The sequence below is a fragment of the Bombina bombina genome, chromosome 1 (genome assembly GCF_027579735.1).
Source record: "Bombina bombina isolate aBomBom1 chromosome 1, aBomBom1.pri, whole genome shotgun sequence".
Classification (NCBI taxonomy): Eukaryota; Metazoa; Chordata; class Amphibia; order Anura; family Bombinatoridae; genus Bombina; species Bombina bombina.
The window spans coordinates 1,077,749,898-1,077,769,088 of NC_069499.1; the positions used below are offsets into that span (position 1 = coordinate 1,077,749,898).

The 19,191-nt window shown below is 40.9% G+C and overlaps 1 protein-coding gene across 2 annotated transcripts in view; it reads right to left on the minus strand.

Annotated features, from left to right (window-relative positions):
- Positions 1–492: 492 nt before the first annotated feature.
- The window catches only part of DPM1 (dolichyl-phosphate mannosyltransferase subunit 1, catalytic), a 71,255-nt gene continuing 52,556 nt past the window's right edge, over positions 493–19,191 (minus strand). For both annotated transcript variants that reach the window (XM_053693218.1, XM_053693280.1), the window contains exons 8-9: positions 13,684–13,798; positions 493–701 (exon numbers count right to left, since the gene is read on the minus strand). In XM_053693218.1, coding sequence (XP_053549193.1) covers positions 597–701; positions 13,684–13,798 — 220 coding nt within the window. In that variant the 3' untranslated portion in view covers positions 493–596. The remainder of the gene's footprint in view (positions 702–13,683; positions 13,799–19,191) is intronic.

Below are 19,191 nucleotides of genomic sequence, written 5' to 3' on the forward strand. Positions count from 1 at the left end.
GTTAGGCTTTTTTTAGCCTACTCTCCCCCATTGATGTCTATGGGGAAATCGTGCACGAGCACGTCAAAACACCACTTGTATTTGAGCGAGGTATGGAGCTCAACGCAACCATATCGCCCGCACAAGCCGGGGTTTTGCAAAACCTGTAATAGCAGCGCTATAAGGAGGTTAAATACCGCCGCTTTTGTGGCAGTCGTTAATTTCCCTATAGCGCTCAAAACTCGTACTCTAGCTGATAGAAAGGTTCAGGCCTCCTACAGTATATAGTTAAAAAAAAAAAAAAACAAAAAAAAAAAAACTGTAGTGGTACACTTTTTTTTTTTTTTAAAACCTTATAGCCCATTATACATATATAAAATAGTACACCCCATGAATTAATGTGTTTACAAACAATGATACAACTTTTTTCCTAGTCAAATTTTATTGTTTTTCCCTAGCTACAGTCTCTTTATTTGTAAAAAAAAAAATAAAATACAAAAATACATGAACAGGTTTTAAATTTGGTCAGCTGTAGTTTATAACTTACTTTCGAGAGCAAGAGAGCATTTTTAATATTCCACTAACAGATACTGCAAACAATGAGTTTTCAACATGAATCACGTTGTTGCAAATAAAGTTAACAGTCCTTTCAAAAATGACACTATTTCATTGCCTCCTAGTTTCGATTCTCCATAGACACGATCCACAAATGAAATAGGAACCTGTGAGAAAATAAACCAAGCTTTAAACATTAATGGAGTAGCAAGCAAAACTCACCCAGTATATGCAATTATGGTTCTATTCTACAATAACAAAATTGTGGCACCTGAAAATGAAAGTATATAGTCCTCTGAAATAAGCTTACAACTAGGTGTGGCTAGTGGCTTAGGAAGGTGGCACAAATTAATTTTGCATAAAATACAAATATACTATTCAAATAATATAGAGATCAGTGGTGAGCAACTAGCTTCATCTTCTGGGGGCTTAAATTATTTCTGTATCCCATACAAGTACACCTCTTGATTATTCCAATTATACTGGCTGCAAACACTGGTAAAAAAACATAGGTGCAAATACATAAATAGAATTTCTACATATTCACACACAAAAAAAAACAAAAAACAAAAAAAAACACTTCATAGCAAACTAAGTAAATATACTGATTTATCTCCCCTCCCCCATTTTCTAGTAATTTAACCCCCTTCACACAGTTCGGATGTTCCATGCTGTCCTAACAGCATAGGGTTTTAACGCCATTAGGACAAAATGGAACGTCCTACTTTATTTTGCGTGCAGCAGCCTCCTTTAAGGTAATGAACAGAATCAGACTGGGGGCGTGCCAGGCAGGAACCCCATGATGGCCTTGAAATCCCATGATCGAATCAACAATCGTGTGATTTCAATTTTCCAACAAGTGTTCACATCGGAACTTTGTTCTGATCTAAGCACTTGCTCCCGGCACGAAGGGGTTGAGTTTGAAAATTAGTTTTCCAATTCTGAGGAATGCAAGTGCACATGGCATGCATCACCAAGCCTAACCCTGCTATTTATCAGTCCCTAATTGGCCTCAACTTAGATCAGATTAACTATGATTTCCGCAAATATTTTTATATCGACATTGAGAAGGGAGATTGGACGAAAAATAGCTGGTGTGTCTGGCTGCTTCCCTGGCTTCAGGATCATAGATATATGTGCTTCCACCATTGATTTGGGGAAAGGGTTATCTGCAAAAAAATGTGTGGAACAAGTTGTAGTTGGGGCACAAGTAAAGGGGCAAAGGATGTGTAATACTTAACTGTAAACCCGTCTGGTCCGGGACTTTCCCCACAGGGAGATTTTTAATGGCAGATAAAATTTCTGCCTGTGTAATGGCTAGCTCTAATTCCTCCGCCTGTTCTTTTGTTAATGTATTTATTGGGCAAACAGATATGTTGTGTATTCTGTGTCTGATCTGAATTGCCTAACTTCCACAGGAAGGTGTCTATTGGAGTTTTAAGCAAATAGAGTTTGATCACTACTGCAGAGTAGTCTGACCACGCTGTGGGACTAAATTTTAGTATTTCAAATTGTAGACAAAACCATTTGATTAGTTAAGATATAATCCAATCTACTATATGTATGATTTGAGTGTGAGAAAAAAAAAAAAAAAAAAAAGGTAAAGTCTCTCTTTTCGGGGTGGTTATATCTCCATGTGTCAGAGATCGTGATTCTTCAACACTTTCCATAGATAATGCGTTATTTTCTTTGCAATTTGTGGGTTAGGGTTTGTGAAGTCCAATCAGGGGGGTGGAAGGAAATATTAAAGTCACCCCTCCCATGTAAATTTTCCATTTGGAGATATCTAGTAACCTACAAAATGTGGATCTTAGGAAGGAAAGGGGTTTTGTGTTTGGGGCATATATGTTCATTATGGTAACCGTCTTACCATACAAGAGTCCCACAATCCCAATGAATCTACACTCCCTCTATTTGTTTTAACTAAAAAAAGAATATATTCTTTTTATTAGTATACCGACTCCCCTTTTATTATTAGTTATATTGGAGCTATGGAAATGTTGTGTATAGACAGTACCAAAAAAAAAATTGGGCTCGCTATGGTGCTTGAAATGTGTTTCCTGCAATAGGATATCAGCATTTCTCTTGGCAAAATCTGCCGTCGTTTTTGATCGTTTGCCTGGAGGAGTTGGGTTCCCTAGCATTCTGGGATAGAATTGTAAGTTTTTGTACTGAGAAATATATAGGACTCTATCCCGATTTGTGTGTTGTAACACTGAACGGAAAAGTTATCAATTCTAAAGAATTGTTGAAACATAAATTCAAGAAGAATAACAGCAACAAAAATCAACAGAGCCTGGCTTAATTAGCCAGTAGAGATGTGCCATTCTCCAGAGCCCTAGTACTTGCCGAAGAAAACCACCTCTCAATCTGTAGAAATAAATAAAAATTTAAAAAAAAAAAAAGGGTTAAGGTTGTCCCTATGACTAACAGGATGATATAACTATGATCCTCTATATAACTAGCATAAAAAAATTATTAAGCTACTGTTATTTTAACCAGTCAGAATATATCTATTGCCTGCTAAATATTGAGATGCTATATCTCAGTGAGGACAACAGCTCTGATGGGTTTAGTGGTCTATTATTGGTAAATACAAGGCTAAAGGGGATTGAGAAATGGTGTATAAAATACATCTAACTGTAGTTGCATTTTTAGCGTTGGGGTGAGCCATTTCAATAGCTGTGGACAAAGAAAGCAATCCTAATCAGTCTAACTTGGTCTTCCAGAGGCACTCTCCCACAGAGAGAGCGATGAAACATACAATTTAGGGTAAATTGTAACATGATTATAGTTGCAGCACTGATACAAGGCAGTTCAAGATTTATTGTGTTGCTAAGAATGAAGAAAAACTTTCACAGAAGAGGTGAGCGTATGCAAGGAAGTCAAAGTTGCTGCCATATTGCAAGCATGGGAATATGGGTGCAAGCACACTTCAGATCCATGGTTCCATAAAAAGAATGCCAAGAAATGGATAAGAGATATTTGACCAGTAAATACAGTAATTTGCATAATCAACAAATTGTGATAAAAAGACAATGCAATAGCACTTAGACATAACTTTGAAATTTGTCAGAAAAAAATAAATCTAAAATTCATTTTAAGTTTAGACTAATTCCACTCCCCCTGTATCATGTGACAGGCATCAGCCAATTACATATGAATTATGTATTTTCTGTGAATTCTTGCACATGCTCAGTAGGAAATTGTGACTCAAAATGTGTAAATATAAAAAGACTCTCCAATTTTCTTACATTAACAAAATGTGCAAAGTTGTTTGAAATTGCATGATCTGAATCATGAAAGTTTAATTTGGACTCGAGTGTCCCTTTAAGTAAGTTTAGGTTGGAATATCTATGAAAAAACACAAACAATTATATCCCACCACTAACAATTTCTGATTCATTACTGTGAAAAAGTGTCATTATCCCAGAATAGCTGGGTCGGGGTTCTTGGAGTGTTTAGAAGTACTATACCACAAAAAGGAAAGTTGATTTAAAAAAAAAAAAAAGGGACATTGAACACGTTGAGATGGTAATATATGAAATTGTGATCTTTTCAGTTCTTGTTATAAATGGAAGTGCAGAGCACGGTTATATTCCACAGTTATAACTGTCTCTTATTGGCCACAGCAGAGAAGGTAACCTAAGTTACAACATGGCAGCTCCCATTGTTGACACTAAAACTTAACACTTATTTTATCAATATTTAAAAAAACCTAATGAAACTTTCAAAAATACATCTACATGTTATTCTCAGACTAAAGGGACACTCAAGTCAAAATTAAACTTATTAAATCAGATAGAGCATGCAATTTTAAACAACTGTCCAATTTACTTCCATTAAAAAAAAAGTGCAGTGTCTTTTTATATTTAAACTTTGAGTCACCAGCTCCTACTAAGCATGTGCAAGAATAAGCGTATATGCATTTGTGATTGGCTGATGGCTGTCACATGGTACGTGTATGCATTTGTGATTGGCTGATGGCTGTCACATGGTACAGGGGGAGTGGAAATAGACAACTTTTAAAATTGTCTGAAAAAAAATAAATCTTCTATTTATTTGAAGTACAGACTAAGTGCTATTGCATTGTCTTGTTATCTTGCATTTGTTGATTATGCAAATCTACTGTGTTGACTGGTCCTTAATAAATGCTAGATTGCCTGATGTATTCAAAGAAAAGATTAAGTGTTTAATGTCCCTTTAACAATGTCTATTTACATTTAAAGACATCAAAAAATATCATTTTTTCTTCAGGTAGATATCAAAAACAGAATTTATGTTTACCTGATAAATTGCTTTCTCCAACGGTGTGTCCGGTCCACGGCGTCATCCTTACTTGTGGGATATTCTCTTCCCCAACAGGAAATGGCAAAGAGCCCAGCAAAGCTGGTCACATGATCCCTCCTAGGCTCCGCCTACCCCAGTCATTCGACCGACGTTAAGGAGGAATATTTGCATAGGAGAAACCATATGGTACCGTGGTGACTGTAGTTAAAGAAAATAAATTATCAGACCTGATTAAAAAACCCGGGCGGGCCGTGGACCGGACACACCGTTGGAGAAAGCAATTTATCAGGTAAACATAAATTCTGTTTTCTCCAACATAGGTGTGTCCGGTCCACGGCGTCATCCTTACTTGTGGGAACCAATACCAAAGCTTTAGGACACGGATGAAGGGAGGGAGCAAATCAGGTCACCTAAATGGAAGGCACCACGGCTTGCAAAACCTTTCTCCCAAAAATAGCCTCAGAAGAAGCAAAAGTATCAAACTTGTAAAATTTGGTAAAAGTGTGCAGTGAAGACCAAGTCGCTGCCCTACATATCTGATCAACAGAAGCCTCGTTCTTGAAGGCCCATGTGGAAGCCACAGCCCTAGTGGAATGAGCTGTGATTCTTTCGGGAGGCTGCCGTCCGGCAGTCTCGTAAGCCAATCTGATGATGCTTTTAATCCAAAAAGAGAGAGAGGTAGAAGTTGCTTTTTGACCTCTCCTTTTACCGGAATAAACAACAAACAAGGAAGATGTTTGTCTAAAATCCTTTGTAGCATCTAAATAGAATTTTAGAGCGCGAACAACATCCAAATTGTGCAACAAACGTTCCTTCTTTGAAACTGGTTTCGGACACAGAGAAGGTACGATAATCTCCTGGTTAATGTTTTTGTTGGAAACAACTTTTGGAAGAAAACCAGGTTTAGTACGTAAAACCACCTTATCTGCATGGAACACCAGATAAGGAGGAGAACACTGCAGAGCAGATAATTCTGAAACTCTTCTGGCAGAAGAAATTGCAACTAAAAACAAAACTTTCCAAGATAATAATTTAATATCAACGGAATGCAAGGGTTCAAACGGAACCCCCTGAAGAACTGAAAGAACTAAATTGAGACTCCAAGGAGGAGTCAAAGGTTTGTAAACAGGCTTAATTCTAACCAGAGCCTGAACAAAGGCTTGAACATCTGGCACAGCAGCCAGTTTTTTGTGAAGTAACACCGACAAGGCAGAAATCTGTCCCTTCAGGGAACTTGCAGATAATCCTTTTTCCAATCCTTCTTGAAGGAAGGATAGAATCCTAGGAATCTTAACCTTGTCCCAAGGGAATCCTTTAGATTCACACCAACAGATATATTTTTTCCAAATTTTGTGGTAAATCTTTCTAGTTACAGGCTTTCTGGCCTGAACAAGAGTATCAATAACAGAATCTGAGAACCCTCGCTTCGATAAAATCAAGCGTTCAATCTCCAAGCAGTCAGCTGGAGTGAAACCAGATTCGGATGTTCGAACGGACCCTGAACAAGAAGGTCTCGTCTCAAAGGTAGCTTCCAAGGTGGAGCCGATGACATATTCACCAGATCTGCATACCAAGTCCTGCGTGGCCACGCAGGAGCTATCAAGATCACCGACGCCCTCTCCTGATTGATCCTGGCTACCAGCCTGGGGATGAGAGGAAACGGCGGGAACACATAAGCTAGTTTGAAGGTCCAAGGTGCTACTAGTGCATCCACTAGAGCCGCCTTGGGATCCCTGGATCTGGACCCGTAGCAAGGAACTTTGAAGTTCTGACGAGAGGCCATCAGGTCCATGTCTGGAATGCCCCACAGCTGAGTGACTTGGGCAAAGATTTCCGGATGGAGTTCCCACTCCCCCGGATGCAATGTCTGACGACTCAGAAAATCCGCTTCCCAATTTTCCACTCCTGGGATGTGGATAGCAGACAGGTGGCAGGAGTGAGACTCCGCCCATAGAATGATTTTGGTCACTTCTTCCATCGCTAGGGAACTCCTTGTTCCCCCCTGATGGTTGATGTACGCAACAGTTGTCATGTTGTCTGATTGAAACCGTATGAACTTGGCCCTCGCTAGCTGAGGCCAAGCCTTGAGAGCATTGAATATCGCTCTCAGTTCCAGAATATTTATCGGTAGAAGAGATTCTTCCCGAGACCAAAGACCCTGAGCTTTCAGGGATCCCCAGACCGCGCCCCAGCCCATCAGACTGGCGTCGGTCGTGACAATGACCCACTCTGGTCTGCGGAATGTCATCCCTTGTGACAGGTTGTCCAGGGACAGCCACCAACGGAGTGAGTCTCTGGTCCTCTGATTTACTTGTATCTTCGGAGACAAGTCTGTATAGTCCCCATTCCACTGACTGAGCATGCACAGTTGTAATGGTCTTAGATGAATGCGCGCAAAAGGAACTATGTCCATTGCCGCTACCATCAACCCGATCACTTCCATGCACTGAGCTATGGAAGGAAGAGGAACGGAATGAAGTATCCGACAAGAGTTTAGAAGTTTTGTTTTTCTGGTCTCTGTCAGAAAAATCCTCATTTCTAAGGAGTCTATTATTGTTCCCAAGAAGGGAACTCTTGTCGACGGAGATAGAGAACTCTTTTCCACGTTCACTTTCCATCCGTGAGATCTGAGAAAGGCCAGGACGATGTCCGTGTGAGCCTTTGCTTGAGGAAGGGACGACGCTTGAATCAGAATGTCGTCCAAGTAAGGTACTACAGCAATGCCCCTTGGTCTTAGCACAGCTAGAAGGGACCCTAGTACCTTTGTGAAAATCCTTGGAGCAGTGGCTAATCCGAAAGGAAGCGCCACGAACTGGTAATGTTTGTCCAGGAATGCGAACCTTAGGAACCGATGATGTTCCTTGTGGATAGGAATATGTAGATACGCATCCTTTAAATCCACCGTGGTCATGAATTGACCTTCCTGGATGGAAGGAAGAATAGTTCGAATGGTTTCCATCTTGAACGATGGAACCTTGAGAAACTTGTTTAAGATCTTGAGATCTAAGATTGGTCTGAACGTTCCCTCTTTTTTGGGAACTATGAACAGATTGGAGTAGAACCCCATCCCTTGTTCTCTTAATGGAACAGGATGAATCACTCCCATTTTTAACAGGTCTTCTACACAATGTAAGAATGCCTGTCTTTTTATGTGGTCTGAAGACAACTGAGACCTGTGGAACCTCCCCCTTGGGGGAAGTCCCTTGAATTCCAGAAGATAACCTTGGGAGACTATTTCTAGCGCCCAAGGATCCAGAACATCTCTTGCCCAAGCCTGAGTGAAGAGAGAGAGTCTGCCCCCCACCAGATCCGGTCCCGGATCGGGGGCCAACATTTCATGCAGTCTTGGTAGCAGTGGCAGGTTTCTTGGCCTGCTTTCCCTTGTTCCAGCCTTGCATTGGTCTCCAAGCTGGCTTGGCTTGAGAAGTATTACCCTCTTGCTTAGAGGACGTAGCACCTTGGGCTGGTCCGTTTCTACGAAAGGGACGAAAATTAGGTTTATTTTTTGCCTTGAAAGGCCGATCCTGAGGAAGGGCGTGGCCCTTACCCCCAGTGATATCAGAGATAATCTCTTTCAAGTCAGGGCCAAACAGCGTTTTCCCCTTGAAAGGAATGTTAAGTAGCTTGTTCTTGGAAGACGCATCAGCCGACCAAGATTTCAACCAAAGCGCTCTGCGCGCCACAATAGCAAACCCAGAATTCTTAGCCGCTAACCTAGCCAATTGCAAAGTGGCGTCTAGGGTGAAAGAATTAGCCAATTTGAGAGCATTGATTCTGTCCATAATCTCCTCATAAGGAGGAGAATCACTATCGACCGCCTTTATCAGCTCATCGAACCAGAAACATGCGGCTGTAGCGACAGGGACAATGCATGAAATTGGTTGTAGAAGGTAACCCTGCTGAACAAACATCTTTTTAAGCAAACCTTCTAATTTTTTATCCATAGGATCTTTGAAAGCACAACTATCCTCTATGGGTATAGTGGTGCGTTTGTTTAAAGTGGAAACCGCTCCCTCGACCTTGGGGACTGTCTGCCATAAGTCCTTTCTGGGGTCGACCATAGGAAACAATTTTTTAAATATGGGGGGAGGGACGAAAGGAATACCGGGCCTTTCCCATTCTTTATTAACAATGTCCGCCACCCGCTTGGGTATAGGAAAAGCTTCAGGGAGCCCCGGCACCTCTAGGAACTTGTCCATTTTACATAGTTTCTCTGGGATGACCAACTTGTCACAATCATCCAGAGTGGATAATACCTCCTTAAGCAGAATGCGGAGATGTTCCAACTTAAATTTAAATGCAATCACATCAGGTTCAGCCTGTTGAGAAATGTTCCCTGAATCAGTAATTTCTCCCTCAGACAAAACCTCCCTGGCCCCATCAGACTGGGTTAGGGGCCCTTCAGAGATATTAATATCAGCGTCGTCATGCTCTTCAGTATCTAAAACAGAGCAGCCGCGCTTACGCTGACAAGTGTTCATTTTGGCTAAAATGTTTTTGACAGAATTATCCATTACAGCCGTTAATTGTTGCATAGTAAGGAGTATTGGCGCGCTAGATGTACTAGGGGCCTCCTGAGTGGGCAAGACTCGTGTAGACGAAGGAGGGAATGATGCAGTACCATGCTTACTCCCCTCACTTGAGGAATCATCTTGGGCATCATTGTCATTATCACATAAATCACATTTATTTAAATGAATAGGAATTCTGGCTTCCCCACATTCAGAACACAGTCTATCTGGTAGTTCAGACATGTTAAACAGGCATAAACTTGATAACAAAGTACAAAAACGTTTTAAAATAAAACCGTTACTGTCACTTTAAACTTTAAACTGAACACACTTTATTACTGCAATTGCGAAAAAACATGAAGGAATTGTACAAAATTTACCAAATTTTCACCACAGTGTCTTAAAGCCTTAAAAGTATTGCACACCAAATTTGGAAGCTTTAACCCTTAAAATAACGGAACCGGAGCCGTTTTAAACTTTAACCCCTTTACAGTCCCTGGTATCTGCTTTGCTGAGACCCAACCAAGCCCAAAGGGGAATACGATACCAAATGACGCCTTCAGAAAGTCTTTTCTAAGTATCAGAGCTCCTCTCACATGCGACTGCATGCCATGCCTCTCAAAAACAAGTGCGCCACACCGGCGCGAAAATGAGGCTCTGCTTATGCTTTGGGAAAGCCCCTAAGGAATAAGGTGTCTAATACAGTGCCTGCCGATATTATTATATCAAAATACCCAGATAAAATGATTCCTCAAGGCTAAATATGTGTTAATAATGAATCGATTTAGCCCAGAAAAAGTCTACAGTCTTAATAAGCCCTTGTGAAGCCCTTATTTACGATCGTAATAAACATGGCTTACCGGATCCCATAGGGAAAATGACAGCTTCCAGCATTACATCGTCTTGTTAGAATGTGTCATACCTCAAGCAGCAAGAGACTGCACACTGTTCCCCCAACTGAAGTTAATTGCTCTCAACAGTCCTGTGTGGAACAGCCATGGATTTTAGTTACGGTTGCTAAAATCATTTTCCTCATACAAACAGAAATCTTCATCTCTTTTCTGTTTCTGAGTAAATAGTACATACCAGCACTATTTCAAAATAACAAACTCTTGATTGAATAATAAAAACTACAGTTAAACACTAAAAAACTCTAAGCCATCTCCGTGGAGATGTTGCCTGTACAACGGCAAAGAGAATGACTGGGGTAGGCGGAGCCTAGGAGGGATCATGTGACCAGCTTTGCTGGGCTCTTTGCCATTTCCTGTTGGGGAAGAGAATATCCCACAAGTAAGGATGACGCCGTGGACCGGACACACCTATGTTGGAGAAATGATGTAACCAGTATTAAAAATACTTATTTCCAATAAATAAATAAAAATAAAAAGCCCTTGGCTACTTACAACCGACTGCTATATACTCCCTACTACATTGACTGTTGGCGACTGTGTACTAGCAGATTCTGCCTCGCTCTACACGGGGTACAATAAATAAAAAAGACAAGAAGATAGGGAAGGCAGACTGGGACAGAAGAATTGCAAGCCTCCACTCTAAAGCACTTGTGTATAGTTTAACACTTTCAGCATTCACTATAAAATCTAGGTCATAAATTAATAAAAACAGACCCAATAGCAAAACTTCTCTACTTTTCATAATTGATATGCAAATGATCAAACCAGGTGCACAATAGTTATGTTTTGCTCTATATAAGTTAATTAATGTAGATGGTTTAACTGCATGGGACAATGAACCACAGTACTTATATAGATGAACAATTGTATTCTTCACAACTGATTTAAATTCATTCTGTGCACGTATGACTAGATACTACAAAAGGCTTCAGTCAGTGGCGTAGCAAACAATACTATCAGTGTTGCAAGGCTTGTGATCAAAATCCATCCAACATTTAACCTTGTCAAATGGGCTTCATTAGGGATGATGCCTTGCATACTCCTGCAAGGTATAGATGGTACAGCTATGGGGTAACTAGCAAAAAGGTAACCCCGGAAAGTAATGCTACAATCCATTGGCTTTAGAGAGCAAACACAAGAGACACTATAGTGTGGAGGAGCAGCAAACTTCACTGACCATAATAGCACCCCCCCCAACTTCTTTAAGCTGGAAAGGATTTTCAGGCTTCACTTCCTTAAAACAAACAAACTGGGAGAAACAAAAAAGTTGCCCAGAAGGGTAGGTCCCTTGTATCATAGATCCACAATAATAATTGTGTTTAATAATGAAATAAATATTTTTTTTACCATTGTCAGATAAGCATTATATGTGAGAATTTCTTTGGTCCAAAAGGGAAACTCTTTGCTCTGTAAGCCAAGCTATGAAGCAATGGAGATTTTTGACCATCATAGATCGAAATAATTCTTAGCTTCAGTTCACCAGTATGTAAAAAAAATTAAAATATTTATATATAATAATTATGCTTACTTTAGGTTATAGAACCATTAGTGCACGGTACTTCTCTAACCCCTCTATGACATATCTTACATGGGAGGTATAGAGCTAGTTAGTTCAGCCCACATAAAATGCATGTCATGCCTACATTTCCTCCCACTGAAGCATCGATTGCAAGCTCTCCACGCAACTCATGTGAAGCAATTGATGCTTCAGTTCTACATAGACGCGTGACCTAGCTTCAGTGGGAGGAAATGTAGGCGTTCCATGCATTTCCTGTGGGCTGAACTAATGAGTTGCATAAGTTGCGTGGAGAGCGTCGGAAGTTGTGCATCCACAAACATGTAACCCCACAAAGACAGGCATTGGTGAGGTCATCAAGCGCGCGTACACAAAAGGAATCCATAGCGTGACAGATATGCTAGCGATAGGTAGATGGCAAGGTAATATCTAATGGAGCTAACATTCGAAATAAAATGATTCATGATACATTACATAAGAAAATTGAAAGGAATATTTATTACAAGTTGCAAATGCAAAATGGAAGGACTCATTTCTGAGTTTACGGTCCCTTTAATAGATATACTGACCAGACCAATCTAAAGGCTTATGTAGAGTCATTCATAAGGTAAGAGACAAGTATGAAACTATCTGGATTAACCAGCCATGGCACAAATAATATTGTCCATTTGATAAATATGTAAATAAGCAAGCCATGGTCTTTTTTAAATCACTAAGGCTAGAGATACAAGGTTTACAGTCTGAATCCTGAAGACCTTTACTTGTCTCTCTAGAGCTTATGTATCTAGTTGTTTGCTTTTCATTTGCTTGCCAGTTATATCCTCACTTGAAGTGTTACAAGAATGAAATTTTGTTTAAGGGTTTAAACTCCTTAATAAAAAAGAATGCAAACATTCATAAATTCCAATTTCTGTCTGTATCCTAATCTACAGTTGATTAAGGGTGTTCTGTGAGTGAAATTTAATGATGATATGTTTAACCCTTTCGTGACTGGGTTAAAGTGTCTACATCGGAACAACTGTTCCGATGTAGACAAATTGAAACCACGCAATCGTGCACACGATCGCGAGATTTCAATTATTGGATCGCGTCTTTGGGGCCTGCCTACAACCCTAGGAACGCCCTCCAGACCGCGATCAAATCCTGGAAGCACAGAAGGCTTCAGGACAGCCGTTGGCTAGGACATTCTATTCCGTCATAATGGCTCTAAAGCCCAGTGTAATTATGACGGCATAATGGCATTAAAAGGTTAAACGGTAATTAGGCCACTGTTTGTAACCCATTCCTAGTTAAAGAGACATGAAAGTCAAAATTAAACTTTCATGGTTCGAACAGAACAGCATTTCTGAACCTTTTTGTAGCAAGTCTTCTTGAGAATATCTAGCTATGCTTCACATGCAGAGAAAAATGTTATTACTAAAACAGTGATAACTTACTAAAAGCATTTTTGCCAATAGATGTATATTGCAAATATGTTTATATTCAAAGATGTAATTCATCTATGTGAAGTACAATTTTGACCAGAATGTATGGAGCTCAGTGGTTCTAAGGCCAAACTCATTTACATCTGTCCTCTGACTGGCTACAAGAAAGGAAACCAGGGACAACTTTTCTATATTCTAAAAAAGGAGTATTATTCATTTCTTTAGATTAGCAAAACACTTTACATTTTCTAAGATAATGGCATAATAACTATGCTAAAGCTATAAAAAAAAATAAAAAAAAATAAAAAAAATAATGCAGATCATTTGCAATTTCTACATTTCTTAAAATGTACACATCCTTTAAATTTAAGTAAAGTATTAACATTTGGATAACTTTCCCCAACTCACACGTCTTGGCTAACTGGATTTAGTCTGTGCTCTACCTATACCATATCATGTGTTTAGGTCTATTTTACTAATTAAATCTTTTACTTTACCTCCCCAATGGTGTAATTCAATTGTCGTGCCCGAACAATCATCTCCATCTGAAAGACGTAACCCTTTGATACACATTTCTCTATTAGCTTCTGAAGAGCTTCTTTCTTGTAGAGTCTGAAACGAACAAACATTTGTTACAAAGATTGTTAAAAAAAAAAAAAAAAATCGTGACAAAAGATTTATACTTAAAAAAAAAAAAAAAAAAAAAAACAACTTCACCCTAGTGATGTTTGAGTACTAATGGGGTACACTACTTCATGCCATTTTCAAGGCGGTAGAAAGCTTGCAAATCTTTGGGGTTCTTTCCCCTCACGTAATCCAGTAACAACAACAAGAGCAAAGCAAACCATATAAAAAAAACGAAATTTAAACTTACCTGATAAATTTATTTATTTCTTGACACAGTGAGTCCACAGATCATCTCTAATTACTATTGGGAATATAACTCCCGGCCAGCAGGAGGAGGCAAAGAGCACCACAGCAAAGCTGTTAAATATCACCTCCCTTCTCTCCAACCCCATTCATTCGACTGAAGGAAAAAAAAAGAGAACGGAAGCAACACAAGGTGCAGAGGTGCCTGAGGTTTACAACACAAAAACCTGTCTGTCTAAAGAAACAGGGCGGGCCGTAGACTCACCGTGTCAAGAAAGAAAGGCGTTTATCAGGTAAGCATAAATTTAGTTTTCTTTCTAATGACAAGGTGAGTCAACGGATCATCTCTAATTACTATTGGGAATCAATACCCAAGCTAGAGGACACAGATAAAACATATAAACAGATAAACAGAAGGCATCACTGCTTGAAGAACCTCTCCCATAAAAGAAGCCTCAGCTGAGGCAAAAGTATCAAAATTTATAGAATTTTGAAAAAAAGTGTGTAGAGAGGACCAAGTTGCAGCCTTGCAAATCTGTTCCACAGAAGCCTAATTTTTGAATGCCCAGGAAGAGGAAACAGCCATCGTAGAATGAGCCGTGACTCTCTAAGGAGGCTGCTGTCCAGCAGTTTCATAGGCCAAAACGAATTATACTCTTCAGCCACGAAGAGAGAGAAGTAGCTGTAGCTTTCCGACCTTGCGTTTCCCCAGAGAAAACAACAAACAAAGCAGAAGACTGGCGAAAATCCTTAGGTCGCCTGTAAATAGTACTTCAATGCACGCACCACATCTAGGTTGTGCAGCAGATGCTCTTTATGAGAAGAAGGGTTAGGACACAAAGAAGAAACAACGATTTATTGATTAATGTTACTATCCGAAACCACTTTAGGGACAAAATCCCAACTTAGTACGCAGAACTACTTTATCCGAATGAAAAATAAGGGGATTCACACTGCAACGCTGAAAGCTCTGAGACTCTACGAGCAGAAGAAATTGCAACAAGAAACAAAACTTTCCAAGATAACATCTTAATATCTAAGGAATGCATAGGCTCAAAAGGAGCCTGCTGAAGAACTTTACGAACAAGGTTAAGACTCCAGGGAGGAGTAACAGGTTTGAACACAGGCCCAATTCTGACCAAGGCCTGACAGAACGATTGCACGTTTATGTAACAAAATAGACAAGGCAGATATTTGACCCTTCAAGGTACTTGCCGATAAACCCTTCTCCAAACCCTCCTGGAGAAAAGACAGGATTCTAGGAATCCGAACTCTACTCCAAGAGTAGCTTCTGGATTCACACCAATACAGGTATTTATGCCAGACTTTATGCTAAATTTTCCTGGTTATAGGCTTACGAGCCTGAATCAAAGTCTCAATAACCGACTCCGAAAACCCGCGCTTAGATAGAATTAAGCGTTCAATCTCCAAGCAGTCAGCTTCAGAGAAACGAGATTTGGATGAAGGAAGGTCCCTTGAAGTAGAAGGTCCTCCTAAATGGAAGTCTCCAAGGTAGAACAGATTACGACATTTCCACTAGATCTGCATACCAAATCCTGCAAAGCCAAGCCAGAGCAATGAGGATGACCGACGCCCTCTCCTGTTTGAGTCGAGTAATGACCATGAGGAAGAAGAGCGGAGGAAAAAGGTATGCTAGACTGAAGTTCCAAGGGACCGCCAGAGCATCTATCAGTACAGCCTGAGGATCCCTCGACCCGTACCGCCGGAGCTTGGCATTCTGTTGAGATGCCATGAGATCCAGCTCCGGCTGTCCCCACTTCAGAATTAAGTTTGAAAACACCTCTGGGTGTAATTCCCACTACCCCGGGTGAAAAGTCTGTCTGCTCAGAAAATCCGCTTCCCAATTGTCCACTTCTGGAATGTTGATCGCATATAGAAAGCAGTTGTGGGTCTCTACCCACTGAATAGTCTTTATACCTCTGTCATTGCCCAGGAACTCAGAGTTCCTCCCTGATGGTTGATGTAAGCCACTGAGGTTATGTTGTCCGACTGGAACCTGATAAACTGGACTGACACTAACTGAGGCCAGGCCAGAAGAGCATTAAAGATTGCCCTAAGCTCTAGGATGTTTATGGGTAGAACAGACGCCTCCCGAATCCAATTTCCCTGAGCCTTTAGTGAGTCCCAGACTGCTCACCATCGCAGCAGGCTGGCGTTCGTCGTTACAATTACCCAGGTGGGTCTGCGAAAGCAGGTTCCCTGGGAGAGAGGATTCTGAGACAACCACCAAGGAAGAGAATCTCTTGTTGCCTGATCCAGAAAAATTCACGGAGACAGGTCTGCATAATCCCCGTTCCACTGCCTGAGCATGCATAGCTGCAGAGGTCACCTGGCAAACTGAATGATGTCCATAGCAGATACCATCAGACCGATCACCTCCATACACTGAGCCACTGACGGCTGAGGACTGAACGGCCAAACAAGAGTCGAAGATCTTTGATTTTCTGACCTCTGTCAGAAAAATTTTCATTGAAAGGGAATCTATTATGGTTCCCAAGAAAACTAGCTTTGTAGCTGGAATTAAGGAACTCTTTCCCAAATTCACGCAGAAAGGATAACATCGCCTCTTGAAAGGATGGTGCCTGAACCAGAATGTCGTCCAGATAAGGCGCCACTGCAATGCCCCGCAACCGCAATTCTATGAGCCGTGGCAAGGCCGAATGGAAGAGCCACAAACTGGAAATGTTTGTCTAGAAACGCGAACCTTAGAAACCTGTAATGATCCCTGTGGATGGGAACATGCAGGTACGCGTCCTTTAAATCTAATGTTGTCATGAACTGACCCTCTTGAACCACGGGAAGAATGGAACAAATAGTTTACATCTTGAAGGACGGCACGCTGAGGAATTTGTTTAGATTCGAGGACTAAAATTGGTCTGAAAAGTTCCCTCCTTTTTGGGAACCACGAACCCAGGCTTGAGCGAAAAAGGAAAGTCTTCCCCCCACAAGATCCGATACCAGATCGGGCACAGGTCCTTCATGCTGACTTTGAGTCATTAAAAGGCTTTGTAGATTGCTTCCCCTTGTTGCAAGACTGGTTGGTCCTCCAGGAAGGCTTGGACTGATCTTGCTTGGCAGAGAAAGAATTACCCTTGAGGTTCCGAAAGGAACGAAAATTACTCTGACGCCCCTTCTGCTTATTCCTCTTATCCTGTGGGAGGAAATTACCTTTTCCTCCTGAAATGTCGGAAGTAATTTCAGCCAATCCTGGCTCAAACAAAGGTCTTACCCTTGTAGGGAATCGCCAACAGTTTAGATTTAGACAAGACATCTGAAAACCAGGACTTTAAACCATAAGGCTCTGCGGGCCAGAACGGCAAACTCTGAAATCTTAGCTCCCAATTTAATAACCTGCAGAGAAGAATCCGTAATAAAGATATTGGCCAACTTAAGGGCCTTGATCCTATCCTGGATTTCTTCAAGAGGAGTGTCCATCTGAATAGAATCAGACAGCGCATCATGTATGCCCCAGCGCTGGTGACTGTAGCAATACACACCACAGGTTGCCACTGCAAACCCTGGTGTACATACATCTTTTTAAGCAACCCCTCCAACATCTTATCCATAGGATCCTTAAAAGGAATAGCTATCCTCTATGGGAATAGTAGTTCTCTTAGCCAAAGTGGAAATTGTCCCTTCCACCTTGGGACCGTCTGCCAAGACTCCTTGATAGAGTCAGCAATAGGAAACATCTCCACCATGTAAGGTACATCAAAATACTTGTTAAGTTTACTAGACTTCTTAGGATTGACTACTACCGTAGTGTCGGAGTCGTCCAAGGTAGCTAAAACCTCCTTAAGTAACAAACGGAGGTGCTCCAGCTTGAATCTAAATTATACCACTTCAGCATCAGAAGGTGTTATACTGTCTGAGTCTTTCCCCCTCAGATGCCACCGAAGTATCCTCCTCCTCAGATTTCTGGGAAGGAATATTCTGAACAGCCACGACCGAGTTTGAAACCTTACTCACTAAATCCTTTGATTTCCTCTTGTGCTTTCCCTGCAGCATGGGAAAAGCAGACAGCGCATCAGTTACCGCAGAAGACATAAGGGTAGCGATGTCTTGCAATGAAACTCCAACTAGGGTTTTTGAGGAAGCGCATAGCACTGCATGTGTGGGCGATAAAATTTGGGACATTTGAGGAGAAAGCTGCAGCATATCTTGAACATTTGCAGGAGACCCCTGAACAGCATCCTCCTTAGTCAATGCTGGCTCAGATTCAAAAAGTTTATCCCTGTAATTCAATGTTCTCTCAATACATGAGGAACAGAAAGGGATTGGTGGTTCCACATTAGCATTAAAATATAAAGCACAAGTCACATTCTGCAGGGCCTCTTGGTCCATCTTTACCAAAAATTAGCCAAATATAAAATAAAATACTTTTGTCACTAAACATGTCACACAAAAAAAACAGTACTGTCACTATAAATTTTTAACAGTAACTTTTTGTGTCACAAAACCTCTTATAACACCCCTGGCAGCCCCTACTCCATAGCCAGCCCTGCTGAGGTGCCTACCTGTCCTGCAGACCACCAGAGAAAAGAACTGTTCCCTCAGTAACAGAATATCTGGACTCAAACAGAACTGCCCCGCACTGTTTCCTGAACCGCTAAGCTAAAAAAGCAGAACCACAACTAGAAGGGATACCTCCGGACATGAATAAGGAGGAAAAAGCGTGCAAATACTTTGCCGCTTCTAGCACAGACCCCCCATCGTGGCCACCAGAACCTCTCGGCCATCATTTAATGTAAAATAAAACCTGCAGAAAGTAAAAACCACCATAACTTCCAAATAAAAAGAACTCTAGAAGTCTATAGTCCTTTCTTCTTACATCCCCAGTGCCTGCACAACTGCCTCTCATTGTCCTATGACCAACATTAGGAATATTGAGTCTAATGCCCCAACAGATAAACTGTTAAAATGCCAATAATTTTTCTGTATTGCTTCCTAGAAAAAACTAAATTTATGCTTACCTGATAAATTTATTTCTCTTGTGGTGTATCCAGTCCACGGATCATCCATTACTTGGGGGATATTCTCATTCCCAACAGGAAGTTGCAAGAGGACACCCACAGCAGAGCCGTCCATACAGCTCCTCCCCTCACTGCCATATC